General features: G+C 34.1%; 1 protein-coding gene across 1 annotated transcript in view; it reads right to left on the bottom strand.

Moving 5' to 3' along the window:
• Window positions 1-1320: 1320 nt before the first annotated feature.
• The window catches only part of UBL3 (ubiquitin like 3), a 49254-nt gene continuing 24375 nt past the window's right edge, over window positions 1321-26199 (bottom strand). Inside the window, exons 2-5 of the mRNA XM_045566636.1 lie at window positions 9992-10100; window positions 5956-6042; window positions 4369-4446; window positions 1321-4053 (exon numbers count right to left, since the gene is read on the bottom strand). Of these exons, the coding sequence (XP_045422592.1) occupies window positions 4001-4053; window positions 4369-4446; window positions 5956-6042; window positions 9992-10100 (327 nt within the window). The 3' untranslated portion in view covers window positions 1321-4000. The remainder of the gene's footprint in view (window positions 4054-4368; window positions 4447-5955; window positions 6043-9991; window positions 10101-26199) is intronic.

Below are 26199 nucleotides of genomic sequence, written 5' to 3'. Positions count from 1 at the left end.
TTGTACTCCTCTGTGTGATGTCTAAAATGAACCTTGCGTCCAGCTCTGCTCATGGCCCATAGATGCCCTCTGGATTCTGTGGCTTCCTCGTATTATTTACCCACATCAAAGTTTCTCCCACTATATTGCAGACTGCCCTTACAACAAGTAAGCTTCAAGGAGTATTTGTAGTAGGTAAAAGTCAGATACTAAATAATGCCTGAATGGGTAATAACTACATTCTAAAATCATTTAGACCCTCTGCTTAAGACTTTTAAAAACAAATCCCCTCCAGAGCCATTTTAGAAAATGTGTGTATTTATCCAACTCCTTTTTTAATGGTTGAATCATATGAAAGAGATTGACATTCCCTTTTCCCAAATGTTAGTTTACTTGTCTACTCTGTATTTCTTGAAAGTTGTGATTTCAAAAAATAGGCATAATATAAAAAATAATATACATTTGACATCATTGTCAAAGACCACAAAATAATAAATGAAATTGGTTTTCAAATTCTAGTACTGGTTTAAACTTGGAAGAATTAGATGTTTCTCACTTAATTCTGTTCATAAACTCTTTCAGAAGTCAACCTCCTCCCTTGCCTGGTGTGTAAAAGAGCTTCACATAAGTGACAGCCTTCTGAAGAAAGCACACCAAGGAGCTGGGCAGGGTGGGCCAGGCGTCACAGCCAATTACCTGCTGCTCATGTTCAAGACCACCCTGCTTTGGCCACAGAAGCTGCCTAGACACCTGCCCTGCAGTCTGCACCCTTGTTTCAACTGTAACGATAGGTTCTCTCAAGCCCTTCTACCCCCATCACTCTGTTAGGCTCAGAAGTGACTATATTACAAAAAAAAAAAAAAAAAAAGGAAAAAAAATTGGAATGCCTGCAACAGTTACCAATAAAGATGGTGTGAAGGCATACTAAAATTTCATCAGTCACTTCTTTTTGATTTTGGTAAAATATACTTGCAGAATAAAGGCTGGCACAATGTTGAATCTTACTGAAGAATATAATAAAATAATCAAAGAAAGGAAAAAAGAAAAATAGATCAAAAATAGGAAAAGACATCAAAATTATGAAAGGAAGTCATTTACAAGAAGAAAAATATTATATGCCAGATGAAGAAAGTTTTAATTTCTTTTCACATTGAACATTGTTTACCACAATCAGCTAACAGAAATTATTGTAATATTCGCCAAGATGACTTCATAAAACTAAGGATAAATATCTGTTATGAGAAAACCTCATTTAATGTGAATGATAATGTTAGATACTATATTTTTCATGGTTAAGATACCACTTATCTTGAAGAGAAAGCAAATAGTTCAGACCAGGGGGACATGCTGAGGCTTTAATAAAGAAGATGAGCTTTGCCTTGTCCAGAAACACTTTATCTAGGACTTTAGGTAAAAGAGACTGAGTTAGATACCAAGCGCTCGGCGGGGGCACAGGCTCACCATTCAGGCTTTATTTACATTATTGGATCTATGCAGCTCTCACCTTTAGGTAAATGAGCCACTATTTTTGGCAGCGGGATCTTCAAAAGTAGCCTTGGATATGATGAATGGTTTAACCATCAGGCAGTCCAAGGGATTATTTTTAAAGGGATGGTTGAGTATTTTCACGAATACACTACATTAAGGCATCTAAATTTTTGGTGTTTTCAGTATATAATTTTACTGGTTTTTATTCTTTTTTTTCATTTTGTACAACTATGATATTAAGTATTAAGTGTCATAATTCTTTCTCTGTTAATGAACCAGTTAATCTCACTTAGCAATTGCTTGATTTACGTTTCTTGTGAAAGGGAAATATATAATGTGAGAATACACAGAAAAATATATTGAAAACCAATAGAAAATTATTTTTAACCATCATAAAAACTCAGTCTGAATTAACTGATAGTCTTTAGCTTTGGAAAATCAAGACTAATTAGAATTAAAATAGGTATTAAAAATAATTACCAGCAGTTTGTTTTCCAAAAGAATAGAGCCATAAATTGTTTAATTGCCCAATTAAGTAACTACCAGATTCTTCTTTAGTCAACACTAACAGAATTCACATTTGAGCTGGTCAACAAAACATAAATATTTAACATCTCTCAAATATAACATTTTAGTGATAACAGAGACTACATAATTCTATTCATTGTTGTGACTGTGCACAAATTAACCAGGTTAAATATCAAAGATACACTGGGAATACTCCCCAAACCGACAGTAGAATATTAATTTAACGAATTTTAAAAGCTTCAGAAATAAAAGTAGACAACAATTTTAACATGGATGAGACAGTGCTTAAACAAGTATTGACCTAATCAGGACCTTTAAAATTACCACCAAAATGCACTATGATTTTTTTTATTTAGTTTACAGAAAGAAATCTATAAGTACAGGTTGCAGAAAGAAAATGTTTAGTGCTATTTACATTCGTTTTAAAACTCTGCTCTATACAAATTTAATTGTGATCAGTATGAACAATATTTTTGTAGATCTACTGCATATAAAGCCTTTTCATCAAAGCATTAACAATGAATAAAGTAACCTGATTACATTTAAACAACGCTGACCATTTGAAACCATTTACACTTAATGTTTGTAAGGGTCATAGACATTTAGTAAGTAGAGAACATAATGTCAGCCTGCAACTTTTTTATTTTTATAAAGGCTAAAGTTATTTATATGGAATATTGTTCTATATACTACTCGCCAATCTATATTTAAGATCTATAGTTAGGTATTTTATATGTCTTTTATTAAATATATTCTACACATATTTGTAATTTCATCCAGGAAGAATTTCTTCCCAGTGAAAAAATATAAAATCTTTCATATTTTTACAGGTTTAGATGAAACTAGCTCATGCTTTAGTGCTGTGCAAATTGTTTTTAGCATATCAATCTTTAAATTGGTACGAAATAAAAGAATGGCATCCTTAATCACATATGCTGTAAAAATCAGCTTTTGATTTTAATACAATTGCAAGCACTAATACCAAATGCAAGCTACATAAAGAAACAAAATTAGTACTATGGAGATTTTTTTTGTTAATTTTAAGAATTCATCTGAACTCTCTAAGTTAGAGTAAGCATGACACTGGACATGGTTACAGATGAGCAACAATTACAGAAAATTTCACTTTGCTGATATTCAAATACACAAAATCGATCAGTCAATGAGGTTTTCTAACATTTCTGCACAATAATGAAAGCCTATGAGCAACTGTTATTCCCCTCCCACATTAAGGCTAGGAGACGCACTCTCACCCCTCTTGTGCTGTTTGAACAAGCACTCAGTTACTGTAGGACTCAAGAGTGCATGTCTTAAAGGAAAAATAGTTTCATCAGCCCTCTACTGAGTGCTTTAAACAACAGGCACATTTTGTTTTTTGTTTTTTCATTTGTTGCAGTGAAAATAGTCACACTTGGTTTAGTATTCTGTGCCAGTGCAGCCGCCATGGCTGACTTTGGTAGAAATCACCCAACATTTTAATTTCTTTCCCATTTTTTTCCTCTCAAGTTGGCCCAGTAATTAATTTCATTAATTGCTGAGTGTCTTCCAGTATGGAATTGTATATATGAGTATTTCTAGGTATCATAAACTGTTATAAATTCTGCTGATGAGGAAAAATAATGCCAATCTTTTTTAGTGCAAATTGTATTTGGAACGCTTGATTTGTTAGTTCTGGTGATGAAAATTTTCGTGGCAGCAAAATGGTTTCTGCTATGAAAGATAACTTGTTAACTTTTCCCCTGGAGACTGACTGCATTCAAAAACCAGTATGTTTTAAAACTGCTCAACATAAGCAAAAACACAAGAAATAAAAAATTATAGTGAAAAATGTTCTTGGTTCTTTTTACTTTCATGAGAAAAGATGACAGTGTTCGTGTGGGAATTCAGTTCCATGGATTTACAGGCAGACTGTTCTTAAAGGTTTCTGAAGCAATGTTGGGTCTCTTCCGTCCCAGCAGCATGAAAGACAACGACTATGTATCACATCACTCTTAGCAGACAGTGTTTACAGGATTACACAACAATTACTCTCGCCAGTCTTTTCACGATTCCTCTGACCTAGGAAAATGAAGAAAGGCCTTGTTTATGAAAGTGCTAGAACTGGGGGGGAGAAAGGGCTATACTAAGAAATGGTTTTGGGTTTTCTTAATGTTTGTATTTGTTAACTAAATCATTCTTAAAAGTATTTCTATTTGCTATAATAAATGTTCTTTTAATATCAGCATGTTTTAAAAATGTCTGCTTATTTGCTTGACAACTTCTATTCATAAACTATGTAAACTTCCTTTCCCTCAGAATGTCCAAGAAAAACCCAGCCATTTCTGAATGTCTGCCTTGTGTCTTGACCGAGACACTCTCGGGTGCGCAGCTTACCTTGAGAGTTTGGCTCTGGCAATGTCTCTCTGGCCACCAAATGCATCACTGTTGTTTTGCCAAAAGGAAGTTTTAATGCTATGTGAAAAGTAGAAGACAATTTGTTACATATACATCAACTAAATAACCAGATTTGAAACCACACCCACGTATCAATGAACCACTACACCAAATATAAACATCAAATTTCATGATAAATCTTTGTTACTCTGTATATAAAATTAGAAGCAGCTAGTACAGCTAACTTCTAGAGTTGTTTTCATAGCTGCGATGTTTTAGTTCTGACACTTTAAACTACTTTCTCTTCACTAACTACAAACTTAAATGAGGCTTAAAATCATTACTTAGCAAGTATAATCCTCTGGCTACCTGCTTTTTGAATTCTGCTCTATAAGATGATAGTTAACATGTAGATTAAAGAGTCCTAATTATCTTTAATATTAGTACTATTTCATATAATCAAGGTGGGTTTCCATCATACTAAAAGTTGGCTAGCCATTATTTGGTCTAAACTCTTAACTTCTGATGTTCAAATTAAGCATGATGGTCCACAAATACACACATGATAAAAAAAGAGAGCCTTTTTGGGATAACTTCCTGAACAGTATTGGCATATAAGAAGAATTAAATAAATATAAACTAAATGAATGAATAAAATAAGTCTACCTTTAAGGAAAAACATATTAAACATTTCATAAGTTTAGAGGGAAAAAGTCAGGCTATATTGAAACAAAGATATATTCAAATATATTCATTTCCCTGTAAATTTCCAATTATTTGAATACATTTGAAATACATATTCTAAAAACAAAACAAACCCTGTTGATGGTAGAAAATGTGCCCGTAAGGGGGCACTATTGAGCTACATTTCTCCAATCACATAAAAAGAAAAATAATAGCTAACAATTAAAGTGTTTGCCATGTGCCAAGCACTGTTTATATATTCAAATAGTCTGAATATATAAGCTAACTCATCCCTCCCTAACCTATGAGGTAGGCAATATTGACATCCCATTTTGCTGATGAGGAAACTGAAATACAGATTGGGTAAGTCACTTGCCCAAGGTCACACGGCCAGTAAACAGTGGAGCTAGTATACAACTCGAATGGTCTGATCCCAAAATCTGCTATTCTAACCACTGCACTATATAGCTGTTCTACTAGTATCAGTCATTTACTTTTGTTCTCACATGATTGGCAATTATATCAGGTAGAGTCAGATTAAAAAGATCTCTTCATATAACATTTGAAAACCAATTATCATAAACTTCTCCTAGTTTGTGTGGACAGTTTTAAGTTAAAAATTACATCTAAATTATTTCACCCAGAAGTACAATGACATTACATTTATAAAATAGTAGGTATGGATTCCTACCTCTATTTGGATAGAGTTTATTTCACAAGGTAGTAAACAACTATAATGCTAACTTTAACAGAATACAAAATGTAAAGGATTAGGCATACCAAAAACAGGAAAAAATCAGAGTTTGAATTTCCCTTCTTAGTAAATTCAAAGACATTACCATTTAAAACAAATAATGCTACCATGAGAAAGACATTAAATCCCATTACAAAGGTGACTATTACCTCCTAGTGTGACATTTCCATGTAGAAATCGTCCTTGATAAATAAGTCTTAGAATATTTGGACTGCTGACTTGCTCTTCTTCCCAGTCTGAAAAGAATTCAGCAAACTGGTTAGGTGCATTTCAACACATAATTAAGGTACTACTGCACTGTTTTAAAAATTCAGATCCAAACTGCTGAGTGTACATCAAAAAAAAGACCCTTGAGCTTCCTACTAAATGAGACAGTCACTACTCATGCATTCACAGCAGCCTCAGTTCTTGTTTATTTTTGATAAACAGCCAGAGCTGCAAAACGACTGGTTTTTGCTTCTAAAGAATACTAAGATGTGCCAAATTGTAGTCCTGACGTTTAAAAAATTAAAGCAAATGAGTTGGGAAAAATCTATCTAGTCAAGAGAAACATCATTTGAAATTTAATTTCAATTACCAGTAATTAACAGCGAGTATTATAATGTTCCAATATCTGTACCTGTTAAAATGTGTATTCAAGGCTAGAAACAGGCTTAACTAAGATTTTAAAGAGAATTATTATATTGATATTGAGAATAACAAAAAAAATTAACAGTGTTTACTTTTGGATAATGTTGATTTATTATTTTGCTGTCTTTTTGAAGCAAATTGGTAAATATTATAGAAGATGCAACTTTAGTTCACTTTACCCAAAATGAATACTCAGAAGAAACTAAAAAAATAATATATATTAGAAGACACCATGCAAATACGAAAGCTGGGAAAGTGCACAAGGAAAATCAAAAGACAAACTGGTAGGTAGAATGGGTAGCAGAGTATTTAATTTTAGCATATAACGTGTTACATAGTAAACTATGGAACACTACTCTTAAAATAATAGTTTAAGGACACTGGTGTTACTATAGGGTACAAGGTTGGCAATTTTCATTAGCTTGTAGATGTAACAATTTAAGCTTTCGTTTTGGTAAGGATTTGAGAATGCCTTTGTCATTTTTGTTAACAATTCTAATATGATGTATTTGTTTCCTATAGAAACTCCTATTGTCAGGAGATAACTGTCAATGCAAAAAATAGGTTAAAATATTCTGAAAAGAGTGATAGAAGAGAAAGGGGGTAAGTAGAGACTTTTCCTTTTGACTTTTTTTTGAGTGTTCAAAATGAGGAATATGAGTTTACTAAAACCACTGCCTCTCAGTGACTCAGGCACAGCAGAAATCAGCGGAGGAGAACTGAATCTCGGCCATTTCCCGCCCCTGCCCTGTCTCTCCCTGGCAATCCTCTCTTGCCTTTGTGACTCCCCTGCACCCACATCCCTCTTCTTCTAGAAGAAAGATCAAATAAGCCTGTAACATTTCTGTATGAATTACTTTGAATTCATTACTTTCAAAATTATTGTTTAATAGAATATTTCTGGTCACAATGGAAGTGTTCAATAGATACAAAGGCAAAAGACAATAATTGTTTAATTCATAGAAAACAAAGGCTAATATTGTAAAAAATCTTTGAAGTATTTTTTTGAGATGCAGAAACTGGAAGCCATATGTTTCACTATCTCATATAGAGCATCATGATTTCAATGTACTTCACTGGTTTAATATGCTATCCCCCTTTCCCTCTCTGAGGATCTGAAATTCAGAGAGACCTTAGTACATAGCTTACAGGAGGAATTTCAGGTATTATTAAAACATAATAAAGTAGATTTTGTTTTGGACCTCTGACCCAGTAACAGCTATGTGTCTGACTATTCCACATATTAGCAATATTTCCACTAAATTGCACAAAGGAAATTGTACGCTAAGGAAAACTAATTTTTTACAAAAGTACATTGCACAAAGTACTTTATTCTATTGATTTCATATTTACTATACCTAATAACATGACAACCAACAAACATTTACATTTGCTGAGCTTTAGAACATTACGTGATACAATACAGACCTAGATTTTAATTTAAATATTTTATATAAAATAAAATTATTTCTTTTTATTCCCTGCAGTATCTAAAATTGCTGAGTATATCTGGCAAACTGAGGAAAGATGGAAATCACAATCTTTTTTCATGAACATAACTAATAGGTGATCGACATGATCAATTTTCAATACTGATAGATGGTTCGTTCATTTGGGAAAATATTTATAGCAAAGATCTGCACTTGATTCTTACCATTGTTTAGCATTAAGAAGGGCATTTTAATAAATTAAAACTAATTTAATATCTAGGTTAAATAATAATGAAAGTAAAAGTATTTCTTCTACCTCAAGTTATAATATTGCCCAAATAAAATAAATTTTTGAGAGGGATTATTCTTTTTAATCTTTTCTATAATATCCATATATAAAAGCTATCTTTACAACCTTCCTCCCTCCCAAAAAAAAACTCATTAATCTTTTGTATCATACTTAACATCACTCTTAAGGTATTTAAAAATGCTTTTCATACTGATAGTTACCTATCCTGCCTGGCTATAAAGAATATTTAATATTCTTAGAGCCCCAGGTCTAGTCTACTTTAGCTTTTCCGGAATTCCTTCTTAGCTATAACCTTTAGCTTCAGTCTCTTCCTGATTCAAGAACTAGCCCCTTGGTTACCAATGAGAAGATTCAGTAGTTCAAAGTATTTGTCTAAATCAGTGTTTCTGAAACTCAGGCCTATGCACCCACAAAGACATGTTCTTAGGGTCTGAAAGAACATTTCAAGAAATTTTAAGCTGTATTTTCATTTTAATGATAATCTGGACGGGATTATCTAGACGATTTTTATAATCACTTTATAATCAAAGGCAGCCTTGGGATTTTCATAGCCACGTATGCATTAGGTTTATGATTGTTCTGGCGCCAAGCAGTCAGTACTTCCTTAATTGTCAAGAGGCTAATGAGATAAGAACAGACGTTGACTTAACAGGTAAGTGATGCATTCTAAGAGAAGACTGAATGAAAACTTGTTACACTGTACAAATAAAGGTTTTGTGGTGAATCTGCAGGTAACTTGGTTATCAAACACCATGTAGGAACACAGGCATGTCAAACTCAACAGTATCCATGGTACAAGCAGTGAGTTGGCTTTGGCAAAAGTACATTGTAAGCACATTAATATCGTTAATTTGAACATTATTGGTTTTAGAGTTATATACGCATTTTCTTCATAGATCTGTTTTAGTTTTATGGTTGTATATAAGTTAATAAGAATAAAGAGGTTTAATTGGGTTTTATGTTTCTATGTTAAAAATATACATTATAATAAAAATAATTTAAGTCAGTACTAGGGATCTACAAGAATTTTCTTCCTCTAAAAAGGTTCCATATATTAATTAAGTTTAAGAAGCATTGATCTAATTGATTTATTTTGTATACACTGTGTTCTCTATTGGAACAAATCTCATCCTTGAAAGTTCAAATTGCTTCTGCTAATAAAAACTTAGTAAAATCAGCTAAAACAGTCATATGACTATGGTATATGACATAAAAAGAGCCAAGATGATCCCTGGGGAAGTTCAAAGGAAGAATATAAAGATTCACTTAAGGGAGGCAAGACGAGTCTTATTACATAGAAAAAAACCAAAGGAAAGAAAGAATACCACAAACACACTCCAAAATTGAGATGGATACTGGCTTAAAAATGCAAAGCATAAATGAATTTTATGTCTTCTTGACCTTATAGTAGTTCAGGGAACACATAACTTTTGTTTCAAACTTAATTTAAAATAGGCTATGTACAGAGTAGACCAGAGAGAATGTATTATATATAATCTGTTAAAAATAGCATTTCTTTTCTTTTACTTTGTGTTTTAAATAGGTTCACACTATTTTGTGTTTTTGTTTTTAAAATATATTTCTCACATACATTAAAACAGTTCTAACGCAAAAGTAGGGACTTTGCATACTACTCCTTTACCATTTTGGAATGGGACAGCTGAAGAGCAAAATCTCAAAATCTTAAAACTTAAAAAAACTTAAAGTACACCTCAATTTTGGGTTGTTCTTTTAAATTTTATGTATTTATAACTTTTTCAAAATGTTTGGGAAACAAGGCAGGGCACTGAGAATCAACAGAAAAACCCCACTCACCCATTGGCCAGTTGTCATACACATGCTTCGCAATGTCAGAAGCGGAGTCGTTAGGAGAAAACAGGAACTCTTTTGTTTTTCCACTTACCAAGATGAGGCGCAAATTTATCTGAAACAAGACAAAGATTCTTTTAATGTAAACCTTAAATTTTTTAAACTAAAAAAAAAAAAGACTCATAGGCTTTTCATTTCAATCACATTCTAAATTATTAACAATTCCACTTCATGGTTTCTATTTACTTAAACTCTATAAAGCTTTTTTTAAAAAAAAAGAATGGGAATTTGGTATATGATTTTATTTTCTGTTAGTTAAGATATGTGTATGTGTTTGTGTGTGTGTATGTGTTGCAGATATACAGATATATTTGCCATAATAAATAAAGAAAAAACAATTATGCTATTAAATTTAATTAGTCCAATAATGTTCAGACGTGGACTTTTGCTAGTTATCATTATTACCACAGAATATACATTTTCTATTCAAAAACTAATAAAAATGTTGAAGATCTCATCACCAAACAGGGAAAAAAAATATTTCTTAAAAAACATAACCAAGAGAAAATAAATTATATACAACTTTTTATCCTATAAAAATTATTCAAATGTAAATAAATTAACCAGAAACTATGATTTTAAAGAACTTTACAATGGGGGAATCAATATGAGTGGCTACTTTAGTCCCAATTGCATGATCATATATTTTTTGCCTCATCTGCTATATTCACCTGACCTCTCGCCAACTGACTACCACTTCTACCACTTCTTCAAACATCTAGACAACTTTTTGCAAGGAAAATGCTTCCACAACCAGCAGGATGTAGAAAATGCTTTCCAAGAGTTTGATGAATCCCCAAAGCACAGACTTTTACGCTACAGGAACAAACTTATTTCTCATTGGCAAAAATGTGTTGATTGGAATGGTTCCTATTTTGATTAATAAAGATGTGTTTGAGCCTAGTTATAATGATTTAAAATTCATGGTCTCAAACTGCAATTACTTTTGCACCAACCTAATAGAATAACATATGACTATTCAAAGTATACTCCTTAATCATTTCACAATATTCCTAATAAACTATTAATACTAAAAAATTCTTAAATCTATCAAGTACTATATCAGGAGGGGCTTTCAAAGCAACTTAAACAATTTTCTTAAGTATACATTCCCCTTGAGATCATAAAAAATAAAAAGCTAAATGTGTCAATTGTAACAAATGTACCATTCTGGTGGGGGATGATGGTGGGGGGAGGGCTGTACACATACGGAGACAAGGGGTATACGGCAAATCTCTGTACCTTTCTCTCAGTTTTGCTGTGAACCCCTGAAGATTATTCATTGAATCTAAGTTAAGACCTTCTGTTCTAAGTTTGGCTGAAGGAATCGTCTATGGACATTCTCTGTTTCTCTCTTTTTTTCCCTCTCACAAGCTACAAAACAAAAACAAAACAAAACAACACACACACATACTCCACTCTATAAATACAACTGTCTAGGTTCGTGCTGCAAAGTTCTCAGCATTTCTTGTTTTAAAACTGACATACATCACTGTCACCAATAAACTGATATTATAACTTTCATATTTCAAAAATTAATGGTCTAAAGACTTTAGCTACATGTTCAGAGTATTGGAACCTTCTGGCCTCCAGATGTGTTTGACACAGGTTTAAAAATTTTTTTAATGTTTCTAGGCGGGCATAGTCTCAGTTCGACTCAGACCCAATCACTCTGGCCTGCTTCATACACTTAGGAAATCTGCCTAGCTCCAGAAAGCATCTGAGTTTGTAACTCACGGTAGAGTCTGAATGGGGTTTGGGGATACAAAATGAGAACAAAAAGCAGGGTAAGATTTTATAATCTATTCACAGGGAACCTAATTACCCTCAGGGGAGACTATAACAACTTCAAGAGTAAGTCTGTAAATATATAAATCTAAGAATTTATCAAGTTTTACTATCTAAAACTAACAAAGACTACTTCAAGAAATAAGTTATATCCAAAATTAAAAATAGCATCAATAAACACACAACATTAAGTAACCACTTGCCTGAAACACTTCCAGTTCCTGGAACAGTGCCTGGCACATAGTAGGTGCTCAGCCAATATTTTTTGACTATTATTTTAGATTCTTCAGTTTCAAGATGCAAGTGAAAGTGTAGATTGGAAAAGGTTAGAGCTAAGATTCCAGTCTAGGCTGCAGCATTCTGGGCACTGTATGGAACGGCCAGTGCAGCACAGAGAATGGGAATGGATAGTGACCAGTGCTTGGCAAGGCTGTGGACATGGGGAAACTTCAAGTGCATGAACAACTCGATCTTTAATTTGTCAGGCTCTGGATCTTAACTGTCAGCAACATGCCACAGTTAATGTAAATGCTACCATTTAGTAAGGTATTTTGAAAAGTAAAATTAATTCTGAGCTACCATATTAACATATATTGGGCCTAGTTTGGGGTTACTGATACGAAAGATTAACAGATTGGTCCTAACTTGGTCCCATGCTTTTATCTATGAGATAACCTTGCTCCTAGACTAGAGGCATGCAGTCAAGGATATCTTAGGACTGTAACACTAGTGGAGGAAAACACTGAATTCCCATAATTTCCTTTAGCAGTCCCCCAGATACATCTGTATACACAGGCTGGTCAGCAGTTAACTGCTCCTGTATTATAGTAAGAATCTTCTTGGGCTTATTCAGATAAATAACGTCAATTACAGCTCCTCTTCCTAAATGTTTGACAATTTCTTTAAAATATTATATACTTATTTAAATATTTATTAACAAAACAACTTTTTACATATTTGAAGCCAAGCTAAGTCAACCTATAAAACATAAAATATCTTTTAAAATCTCTGTTTATGGGGCAGTAGGATCCTCAACACATCAACAATGGGTTAAAAACAAGACTCTTATTTACAGCTTAAAATGGATATACTTTGTGTACATATTTATCTAAAAGAAAACTGTTAAAAATGGCTCTGAATGACTTGGTATGAGATGGAGCTCCTATTATGTAAAAAAATTCCCAGGGGGTGGCATTTAGATGGTCCAAATGAATTATGTATATTTTATAATTACCTTTGAGGAAAAACAAATCAAAACAAGACTATTAGTGAGGTAGAACTACCATGATCACTTCCTGTAAGGCCAATGGAAACAACAGGAATTCTTCAATGTATATAATTTCAAGTTTAAATAAATTTTCAGTCAAACTGCCATTTCTACTTGTTAAATTATATCGATTTGGAGAAATCTCTTCTAGAACTTAATTTACACAATAATTTGTTTTGAATTGGTCAGGATGGAAAAAATGAGAGGAAGGAAAGATTCTAGAGTAAGGTATGGAACGGTGAGTGAGTTAAGCTTGCCATTTATTGAGTAGTGGAAGGTACTGCACTTAGTTACTCCACCCAGCCCATCTCTGAAAAAGGTATTACTACCCCCATTTTAGAGTCGTGGGAATGAGGTTAGAGACTTCAGCAAGCGGGAAAATTGACATTTGACCCCAGTGCATTGGCAACACAGTACTGACCTACTTCACCACTTGGCAAAAGGGCGACCCAGCCCATTCCTTACTATTGTAGTCTCCATGGCCCTGCTTAGTTTCTAACATCATCTCCACCATTCTTGCCCTCACCAGGCTCCAACCACAGGGATCTTCTCTTAGTTCCTCAAAACTGCCAAGCTCTTACTTGCCTCCAGGCCTTTACACAGGTTGTTTCTTCTGCCTAGAGTGCTCTGCACCCCACACTCTCCACCTCAGTTCTCATACTCTGGCTTATATTATGTTTGAGAGGGAATGGCAAAAATAATGCCTCCCCCTCCCAAATCTAACAGCCCTGGATGAAATAATAAAACTAAACTTTTTTAAAAAAAGAGTAGGAAAAGAATTTCAAATTAGAATTAGAGAAGCCAAGAAGGCATTCCTATTCCCCGATGGAATGGGGGAGCAATCCTATTTGTGAAGAAGTTATATAAAGCATCCATGAAAATAGATTTTAACCTATAGGAAAGTATATCTGAATTCCTCTCTATGAATTTACTCATATTCAATGGACTAGGGCACAGAGTTATAAACTAAGGTAGAGATTTGCTAAATGGATTGAAGCTATGAGATCTTTTTCTATATTCTTTTTAGTACTTAGCATGATATAGATTCCAATATATATTAAATACTAAATCTTTATAGGTGGAAAACTCAGTGGGATTCCTTATTTTTAATTGTGGAAACATTTACCTACCCTATGAGGCAGATAAAAGAGAGTTCAAAGAGTTCTCTAGCTTAAAAGTTCCCAAGTAAAACTTTTATAACATTGTCTCATTTACTTGGAATGTGAATTTCCAGAACATTTTAGCTCACTTTAAAATGTAGGTAGAGAACTATATTCCAAAGCAACATTTAATACTTCTGGAATTATATAAACCGTTCAATTACTTATTAAGTAAAATAATTATTTTTTAACACTTAACATGAACAAGAAGCTGTTGGGCTATAAAGATGAATGAACAATAATAGTAAATTTGCCTACTTGGTATCTACATAGATATTCTCTCCCTCCTACTTATTCGATGTTCTCACCAAATTCTCAGTACTACTTTCAATTCTATACCCTTCACAATATTGCTCAGCCATTCAACATAGAATAACCTTTAAAGCAGCAGTTTCAGAATTCATCCTGTTCATAGACAGGGAACAGAGGCCCTGAGAGGCCAGCCAGTTAATGGCAACGCAAAAGAAAGAACCCAGTTCTGTCTCTCCTAGGTCAAGGCTTGTTCCAGCATACTTCAATGCCACCCCAAAACACCCTCTTAATACTCCCTCTAGATCTTTCTAAATATTCAATTCCTGTCTTAATCAAATGGCCACTCTAGAAGAGGTTGCTTTTCTCTCAGGATTCACACAACTTTTGAGACAAAATGCTCCTTAATTAATCTGCTATATACTAACTGAAAACGAATCCTGCATTCTCAGACCCATGGAACTTCTAGGGAATAGAAGTAGATGCTAAAGGAAAAGCGTTCTTATTTACTGTGAAGTAAGTTTGGAAATGGGTTAAAAAATTCAAACAATGTAGTTGCCAGCAGATAGGGGTGGGGTATAATGGGGAATTATCATTTAGTGGGTATAAAGTTTCAGTTTCACAAGATGAAGAGTTCTGCAGATGGATGGTGGTACTGGTTGCAAAACATTATACATGTACTTAATACCACTGAACTACGTCTCAAAATGGTTAGGATGGTAAAGTTTATGTGTATTTTACCACAATTTAAAAATAAAAAAAATTTTAATTCAAACAAATTTCTTCACTACAAATTTCAGAATCTTTCATATGACAAACTCTCTGAGCGGGAAGGAGGCCTATGCCAGAGTGTTCAAGATTGTTCTGTCAGCTGATACTTCGAAAGACTGAACACGTGAATGTGTGCTGAACAAGGCACTAGGTTATAATAAAGTTGACCAAAACACAGTCGCTAACTCTACGGTACTTTTGGTTTGTTACAAGTCATTCAATCACCTCAGGAGACAATGGGGTTAACACAAACAGGTCACGGAAATGCAAGTTTGTTTGGTGATGGTTAGATTTGTTGGGTATAATGTATTGATGTAGAAACAAATTTCACTTGCTCTGGTAAGTCAGCCATCAGTCCCATGGCATAGTATTGTATCTTTAAAAATATTGAAATAGCTGTAATTAAACTAACCTATTTATGTCTATTGTTAGAGGGTGTTAAAGTGACTTTCCCCCTTTTATAGTACAAGTGTGAATTAAATCTTTGTATCACTGTTGTATAAAAGAGCAGAATATACCCAGAGATAGCCTTTAATATTAGACTAAAATTCACGTAAGATGGACATTGTAAAACCACACAATTGAATAAGGCTTATCTTTCGGATATACTTTTAAGAAAACAGGGGGAAATGGCTTAATGCTTGATGCTGTGGCTAAGAAAATAATTTTAATTTGTGCCATTACCTTATAAAAAGGAAACTAATGGCTCTCAGAGGGATTGTTCTAGATGACTGTTAAAGTCCCTTCCAGCACTAATATCAAATGATTAACATTACACAAAAAGGGCATGTTATTTAGAAATACAACAATTTTATTATGTATAATAAAAATAACACACATAGGACACATAAACATTCAGTAATGAGCAGGTCATTCCTATCAGTCATACTTTATACCTGAATTAATACAGATGGAATTATGCCTTCATTTCCCCATCACTAACTCTTCATCTTTAATTCCCTATAAATCTATGCCTACTGAAGTCATGCTACTGAACTGTGCTCTTAAAGGTCACTTATAACCATCTAATAAGAACATGAAAAAGCTGCTTCCTGTTTCTCATCTCCCTTAGTCTCTCTGTAACATTCCACACAATCTTTAACTCCTTCTTTCTTAAACATATTTCCTCATTAGGTTTCTGTAATTCCTAAAGTGTCTGTTCTGGAATTCTGTGATCAGATAAATCTGTGAAACACTGTTTCATACATTCCTCTCTTGGAGATATGCCAGGGATGCTAACATACGAAAAGCCCAGAGAATTCTTGTAGTGAACAAGTATTTAACCACAGATTTTCTTTCCCATGTTACCTGTTACCACCCCACAGGTTTAGTGTTTGTAAAACATACTTTTGGGGAAGACTATTCTTGTTGATTTGATCCTCTGATCCTCTCTTTTAGTTGGTTTTTCTTCCTTTTATAATCCCAAAATGGGCTTTTCCAAAGTTCCCTCATCAATTCTTCACCCCACCAGCCCACCAACTCCATCTAGAGAGCTCTCATTCACTCACAAGGCTTCAACTGCCACCTATTTGGAATATTCCAGACTAATTCTCCACGGAGCTGCCAGTTGACCATTTCTAATGGGATAGCCTACGCCCCTTCAAAATTGGTAATGTTTATAACTGAAACTATTTATTTTTGCTGAATTCTCCTGGTCTTCCAGTCATTTAGGCTTGAAAGCTCAGTAATCATTTACTCCTACCCTTTTTTCTCACCTTCCCTTATCCAATTACTAATTCTTTCAAATTCTCTCTGCTGCCAATCTCTCAGCCCAATCCATTCTGCACATGGCCAAATACTCTCAGCAGTTTAAAATTCTGTCAGTGTGTTCTGGATAGCTGACACTTAATGATCACTTGTAAGTGCTGCACAGTACTTTGCATGAGGTACGCAGTTAAGCATCACACAACCCTATGAGACAGATACTATTATCTCCATTTTTCAGATGGTAAACTGGGATACTGAGGTTAAGTAACTCTTAAAGACACATAGTTTACAATACAAAGTACTACTTAGTACAACTACTACTATTTCCCTACCCAAATTTCTATTTCAGCCAAATCGATACATTCATTATAAACCCCATCTGGGCAAGAATCACCAGAATGACTTCCTGACTGTTCTTGTTCAATTCTAAGGCCAGCTTTGAAGCCTATGTGACCAGTCAAGCCTACACTACTCACTCCTTCCTCAGAGTTCCCGTCCAATCATTAGTGTATCCAATCAGTGGTAACCCTAGGTCCATGTTCGCCTAGGAGAATTCTGATTTGTGTTTATTATCTATTACTATAAAGAGTGCCCCCTTTTACTCTCAAAAGTATCTCAATTTAGACAATAAGGCCATCCTACACATATCACATCAATTATTGTAGCAAGACACAGTTGCTTTCCAATTAAATCATGGTCCTTGAAGGTGGAAAATAAATCTTAAAACTTATTTCTCTCAACATCAAGCACAATTTATTATGTATGTGTCGCTACAGAACAATTTTGGACCTGAGGTGTTTTTGACTGTGTTTTGTTTCTCAATGAAAAACTGCTTTTAGATCAAAAAAGAATGCATTTTGAATTAATTAATATAGTTAACCCCAATCACAGTGCCTGAGAAAAGCATTTAGTATATTGAAGGGATGAATGAATAACGTACCAGAGTATGCCAGACTACAGCCAACATTCCTAAAATATTTCAGTACCCTTTAGGTATAACCAGAAAGTGGTTCTACCAACAATTACCAAGAAAAAATGTTGTCCAATATTTTTTACTGTTATGCATAATTAGGTGATAATAGATTTGCTATTTCTCATACACAGCTATCTTGGAATACAAGCTCTGAAATCTATTTCACAGTGATAATAAAAAAGTTGTTCTGAAGAGGGGGAAAAAAAGAAAAAAAACGTTTTAAAAAACCATCCTATTCTCTGCAATATGTTTGTCAGTCAACTCATTATTCAAAAGTGATAGCAAGCTCTCCTGTTTAAGAAGAATACACTCTCTCTGTTTATGAAGAAAATGATTGTTTTACACTGTGTGTGCTTTGCAGTCCTATTCAGCTTGCACAGACAATTTGTATCAACCTGTGACTAGTGATACTGTCACTTAGTGGTGCCCCAGAGAGCCATGACCTCATGTGCTCTTAATATTGAGGTTCTCATTTATAAATTAATGTCTCTGGAATATTCACTAATTTTTACTTGAATACAATGGTGTTTTATTATTATTTATTAAATTTTAAAATCCTAATAAATAATTTAACAATTTACTTAGAATTAGTATGAAAAATTATTCAGCAGGAAAGTGCTGCATAACAAGTAGGGAAAAGACAGGCAAAAGTGACAAATGTATCAACGTCACTATGTAATACTAAATACAATTATTAATAAAATATAGCACAAAATTCTGCATCTATGCATACTTTCTAAGCTAAGAATGCTAATTAACATAATCATTAAGTGCTAATTATTAGAGGTGAATACATCATACTATTCAGGTTCTTTTAAAAACCTTAAGGCTCACAAACTATTGTTACAGAATATAAATCCAGCAGCATCAAAACAGTATTACGATACAGAAAGCAAAGCAAATGGCAGCACATGGCTTCAAAGAGAGGAAATAAAAGTGCAAATTAAAACTGAAAGGAAAAATTTTAAAAAGAAATAGCTAAGGAAAAGGACAAATGAACTCCTGGGGAAAAGTCAATGACTAAGAGACAGCAAAAGGAATATACATAAATAGGAAACATTGTTATATGTGAAGATTAGACAATTATCCAAAGACACAGACATAAAAAGAGCAGAATGCATCGTTGCCAGAGAAACAATTCAAGAACTAAAGGATCCCTGGTACTAAGTTACAAAACATCACATTATACTTTTTGCAAATTTAACAACTCAGGTTTGGAGTTAAAGAAACATTGTCTAAGGTTATAAAGAAACCAGAAGATAGTTAGAATTCCAAATACATCAGTGCAGATCTGCTAAGTATGACAATCCTCTGACTTGAACTATAGGCTCATCAGTGTTTCATTTTTAATCAACAAAATAGCCTACTCTTGACTTGACACTCAAATGATAAGACAGCAAACGTCCATTTCAAATTCAAGCTTTCAGGCTATTTGCTCCTGAATGGAGCTAATGATTTTGATCACATATACTCACACATAAGCTTTTATGTGCACAGGACCTAATGCCTTCATGAAACAAGTCTACTACCAGTGACTTTAGTCTATACTAAATAATTTGGAGCCTAACCAATTCTAATGTATAAACTTTTATGTCCCAAAAGCTTCATTTGTAAATACATTATTTGTAACCTGAATTATATTTTCTATAGAAAAAAAGGTTATATATGGCAGTTAGTGTCCCAGGAAACTCCTAAGAATCTATCTAATCTAATAACATGAGTAAAATATACCTAATACACAGTGCAAGTTAGTAACATTATTAATTGCTAACACATATGGCTTACTATGTGCCAGATCCTCTTTTAGGTATTTTACGTATATTAACTATTTTGATCTTCATGGTATTCCTATGAGGAAGTTATTATTATTTATGCCCATGTTTACAGATAAGGAAACTAAAACAGAGACTAAAAAATTTGCCCAAAGTCCAATAACTAAGAAGTAGCAGCTCACAGAGCTGGGTTTTGACTCTAACCTGGCCCCAGAATCTGTGCTTTTAGCTACTATGTTAAATTGCCTATAATCATCAAAAGGTTGTTTAGCTCACAGAGCACCCACATTTTTAAAACTACATCATGGGTTTACTTCAAATGACTCATCTAATGCTTTAAAGTTCTTCTAAAGTCAAAATCATTTCACTACACTCAATCAAATATTATTTAATTAACCACTCATATATGTATATACAGAATTGACCTCAGGGCCCCTGGGTAAGCTGAAGCACTCGGACTGCCCCATTTGTCTCCAAAATTTATGCTTCCCAAAAAACCTGAATTGTTCTGGCTTTAGAAAACAAAACAAATATCTCTGTCTGGAAGGTGACTGTAATGGCAAATAATGCTATAACTTGTACTAATCACTCCAGAAATATATTGAATTAATCTCTGACTCCAGTTCTTAGTATGGTCTTGTATGTTACATTTACTGGGGCAGAGTTATAGCTTGATATTTTAATTTATTTATTTTCTGTAAATTTTCCTCCACCATTGTTCTTGGTAATACCAATCTTGGTAGTACCATCTTCTAAGCCCCAAGAAACAAAGATTCAATGAAACTATTAACTTAGGTTCAAATCAGAAAGACCCATTGGTGTGCTTATGGGACCAGTCTTTCTGTGCAGACAAAAATGGAGCAGGGGTGAAGAGCAGGAAGATGGAGAGAAAGCTCAGTGGTGACTCAAACTAGAGAGAAAGAAATGAAGAGACAGTTCTCCAAGCGAGAGGGAAAGGAAGTATCTCTAACTCAAGGATAGTGGTGAAATGTGGACTATTTGTGGATCCCATAATTTACAGACAATTGAGGACATCAATCCTAGAAAGCTGGGCCACCTGACATTCCCCAATATATTTTTACAATCCCAATATTTTCAAATCTATAATTTAATTGACATTACATACATTACCTACATGCATTTGGGACCCATGTTACATAACTGTTAATTTACCTTTTATGACCATTGCAAAGATCAAATAAAATAAATATGATCATTCAGTGTAGACCGTTACTGTTGTTAGTCTTGTATCTATATGGAAAGACTACTTAGATTCCATCAGAGAAATGCCTGCCTTTCCTTGATCTGTCCTTTTCCTAACCTTGCTCAATTACTTCCTACCTTATACATGAGATCTAACATATATTTAGGTCTGTAAATCCTCTGAGCATTAATTAAACATGTATGTAAGTTATATCCCCTCAACTAGACGGTAAACTCCTCAAAGGCAGGAATCATGATGTCTTCTATTCCTTCTGTGTCTTTGCTTCCTTCTATTATGTTTCTCCACCTTTAGCCAGTTTGACACAAAGTGAGTATTTGTGATAGCATACTAAATATCCTTAAGGAAGGCATGGTACAAGTACAAAACCAGCTGATCATCCTCCCTAAAGTGCGTCAATAAAATCATCAGGGGGCCATTAGAGAGAAAGAGAAAAATACCACAATTACAATGAGCACGGACAAGATCTCTAACAAGCCACAGCTACTACTGAAGATGTAGCCCTAAAAAGAAAAGACAACAATCCGTGTGCTTACTAACAGTCCTTATTCCAAAGACTCAAGGTCCTCTAAATGTCTGCAATCATTCTATAATTTTTTCACATTATTTAAACCACTATTATTTTGATGATAATAAGTTATGAATAGGGTAGCCTGAAGAATGTATAATTAGAAACTATAAGGAAAACAATGTCTAAGTGGTTGTACTTGCAACAGCACAGCTATTACACAAAGGATATGTGAATTCTTTCTCGAGTGAGAAAAATCAGCAAAGAAACCCCAAAACTATAATGCTTATAAGGACTCACTCATCAAACTTTATCTTTCTAGAGATTTTTTACATCCTTCATATTATCGATGGTGATAACAATAAGAACATTTATAGACTGCTTAACATGAGTTAGAAACTGTGCTAACTACAGTTATACAAGGTAGACATTATTATCTTTATTTTCCAGATCAGGAAACTGTGGCTTAACTGAGGTTAAATATCTTTTCAAAGGTAAGTGGCAGGCTGGGCTTGGTGGCTCATACCCATAATCCTAGCACTCTGGGAGGCCGAGGTGGGAAGATCGCTTGAGCTCAGGCGTTTGAGACCAGCCTGAGCAACCTTTCCAACTCTAAGGGAATTTTTATTTGTTGAATGCTTATTAATGTGTCAGGCACTATGCCAGACATTTTATATACATTTTCTTATGATAATAAGGCTAAATAATTGTGTTTTTAAAGAATAATACCCTGAGAAAATGGTCATTTCACAATACTAATTTTAAAAAGCAAAATATAAAACTGTATTTATAGCATGACAGAAAAATAAGGGAACATGTAAAATATTAATAGTTGTTATTTCTGGGTGATAGCATAATGAGTGATTTCAAATTTCTACTTTATCTTTTTCTTCATTTCCCCAAATGTCTACAATGAGCATGATTTACTTTCATATCTATAACCAACACATATTATAACACAGAGCTTATAATGCTTTCAATTACCCCACATTATAATAATATGATCATACACAACACATGTGCATTGGCCTCAAATATACATGCACACATATATATTATACATCTTGGTAACATATAATCCTATATTTCAGGCATCAGGACTTGAAAAAAAGATAAATATCAAAATAGCCACCTAACTAATTAACTTCCTGAAAAAATAAATTTGTGAGGGCTAGAAGCCACGAAATATATAACCCACAACTAAACTAAAAAACCAACAAACAAAGAACCCCTTATTTTATTCTTGCTCTTCTGAATGCCACTTTATTCTCAGATATGTATTATCCCAGACTAAAACACAAAACCCAACTTCAGGCAATACTACTGACATTTTATGGAAATTCTCAGTGTGCTTCCCAAATTGCCTAGAAATCTGTCCGTGTTACTAGATGAGTTTCCATACCTAGGGAAACAACTGGCTATGTCAATGACAGAGATTAAACAGATTCCAATCCAAATGGAAAAGCACTCAATAGAAGATGTCTGGAGAACTCCCGTACTGCAATGAAGGAACTGAATTTATACAGTACTATATTAGCTTTGGGGGGCGGAGTTCTACCTCAGCTTGTGAATGAACAGTTGAATAATATATACATTTCTCTAATGTAGGTAAGTTTAGCACCTTTCAATATCTAGCAAATAATCAGTTTCTGCAAGGAGTCATCATAAATATCATTTATCACACAATGGCACCCTTAGGACACATTAGGTAGCTGCTCAGGGATTTTTCCCTAAACTTTCAGGATGCTATGCTAGGAATTCTGCCAGATTTTAAGGATTTTTTTTTTTCACTGTCAGCAGACTCTAACTTAGAAGAAATAATCCATGTTTTAATAAGAATATGAATGAAAGCATTTTAATTGGAAAACACTCCGTATATATATTACAATTGTATTATTTAATAATATTATCATGTAATCTTGTATACAGTTCTTTCTTCTCCTTAATTAAAGCAATGTGGTACTGAAGAAATTCACTAAATTAGGGAATATAATCATGGAGTTTAGGGAGTTTACTTTTAGAACCAACTATTTAGGTTATTAAGTATGAAATGTCTGATGACTTCCTTAAGTACTAAGTTTGACAGCTGATATCTCTGATATTTCACTCTGACAGTTCTTGTTTTATTTTTATTGTAAAGGTACATCCTCAGCCTTTCAAACACACGTTTTGGCTTGTGGTTATCTTTCAATTTTTTTTTTTAAAGCAAGTTTTGTGAAATGATGAATAAATCAAAAATGTGTGTTATTTTCAAATATGAGTCCCATCATGAAACCAATGCAGCAAAGACAGCTTGGAACATCAATGAAGTGTTTGGGAAGGATGTGGCTAATGAACATCGAGGGTTTGAGAAGTTCCCTTCTGGTGATTTTAATCTTGAAAATGAGTCACCTGGGTGACCTGAGGCCAAGGTGGATAAGGATGAGCTAAAATAAAAGCTGTAGTGGAAGCAAATCCATCTCAACCTATGTGTGAAGTAGGAACAAGGTTTGATGTTACTATTCCAATAATATTGGACCATTTGAAACAAATCAGCAAGGTGAAGAGGCTGGATAGGTAGGTACCACATGAATTAAATGAGCGTCAGAAGAACAATAGCATTGAAGCTTGCCTTTCTTTGCTGTCACAACATAAAGGCGAACCATTTCTACACCATACTGTTACATGTGATGAAAAATGGATTCTTTTTGGCAATTGCAAGCATTCAGCTTGGATAAAGATGAAGTGCCGAAAACACAGTCCAAAACCGAATCTTCATCCAAAAAAGCTAATGGTGTCTGTTTAGTGGTCCAGCATTGGTATTACCCACTGCAGCTTCATGAAACCTGGTCAATCAATTACAGAAGATGTCTACTACAACCTATATGATAAGATATGAGTGTTCATAATTCACTGTACTTTTTAGCCAATTGGATGAGATGACGAGGATGGTTGCAATTGAGCAGCCAAGATTGGTCAACTGAGACAGGCCGATCCTCTTACAAGACAACACTGTTGTCTACACAAACAACGTTGCTCAAACTATAGAGGCTGAACTTGGAAACTCTCTGTCATGCACTGTATTCACCAGATCTTGCACCAACTGGCTACCAGTTCTTCCAGACTTTGGACCACTTCTTGCAAGGAAAAATACTCAATTCTTAACAAGCTGTGGAAAACATCTTTCGTGATTTCATCGAGACTTGCTCTCCAAGCTTCTTCGCTGCTAGCATAAATGAGCTAATGTTAAGATGGCAAAACTGTGTCGACAGTTTAGGTGCATACTTTGATTAATTGTACTGCTTCTTGTTTGAGATATAATAAACTAAACTTTTGATTCGAAATTGGACATTTCATATTTTATGACCTAATAATATTAAGGAGTTTTTATCATAGAAGCTGTTAGGACTATCTAAAAAAAATTCTCTTACTATGAGCTGAGATAATCAGTTTTAAACCATCTAAAATTAGAGCAAATGTGTCTAAAATAAAAATAAATATACCCTCGATGAAACTGGGAAATCTTCTAGGATTAAAGTTTATAAATTTGGTTACAGGAATTGGTGTAATATTTTTGCTGTTTGGGGACCTTTGTTATTTCCTTGGTCTTGGATAAACACCAAGGGGCAGAGACTACTGTACTGGTAACTGCTGGGTAAATTATGGGTTACCTACCATATCTTGATTCAAGATGTGCAACACCAGCTATCTTCTTTGTATGCAACAATTCCCCAAAGACAAAAACCATGTCAGTGCTCCTATGCTGTTTCCTCTTTATCACTGGACATTTTGTGCTGAGGACTGTTCAATTCCAAGTTCCAGTGCTAAATACTAAACCATCTCAATCTTTAAAGTCACATGATGGCTCACACCTATAATCCTAACACTCTGGGAGGCCAAGGTGGGAGGATTGCTTGAGTCCAGGAGCTTGAGGTTGCAGTGAGCTATGATGATGACACCACTGCACCACAGCTGGGGTGATAGAACAAGAGACTCTGTCTATAAATAAATAAATAAATAAATAAATAAATAAATAAATAAATAAATAAATAAAGTCATGTGTAGTAGGTAAATATATTAATTTCTTGTCTGCTACATTTTATTTATTCTGGAATGAATGAGCAAAAACATTTTCTAGTTTAGAATTTGAATGTCATTATGGAGAAGGGCTACTAGTTAATATATTATAGCTCAGTATGCTACAGGTTTAAGATGAAAACAAACTGTAATAACTAAACCTTAGTTCCTCTCTTTGCCTCTTGCTTGACAGATATATAGGCAACAGAAACCTTGAATTTTTTAAAATATGATTTAAGCTATCCAGGCTTGCTCTAATGTTTTAATCACTTAGTCCCCTCCCCATTTGGCAGGGGAAGGGGTGTAGGGGTATGATGATAAAGCTAGTTGAGGTGATGAGAATGAGAGAATTGGGTCAGGGGAGGAACAGGAAAGGGACCATAAGTAAAACAGCTTAAATGTATTAGAAAGGACAAGATTTCCAAAGGTTTTTGATTTTTTAAAATGCAATTTGTAATCCAACTTCAGAAGCAAAAAGTAATCCATAGATAATAAAACAAATTCCAATTAGCAGGAGATCAACGTTGAAATCAAGTTTGTTAAATAAGATATTTAAGAACAAATTCACATGTACATGCATGCTTGCTTGTAAAAACTTGTGCATGTGGCCAATCCCTACTCCAATCCCAAACTGGGTCAGGATTCTGATATATGGGAGGGCAGGGAGCTGGATAAATGGCA

Source organism: Lemur catta, chromosome 13 (genome assembly GCF_020740605.2).
Source record: "Lemur catta isolate mLemCat1 chromosome 13, mLemCat1.pri, whole genome shotgun sequence".
Taxonomy (NCBI): domain Eukaryota; kingdom Metazoa; phylum Chordata; class Mammalia; order Primates; family Lemuridae; genus Lemur; species Lemur catta.
This window is presented reverse-complemented; position numbering and strand designations above follow the sequence as displayed.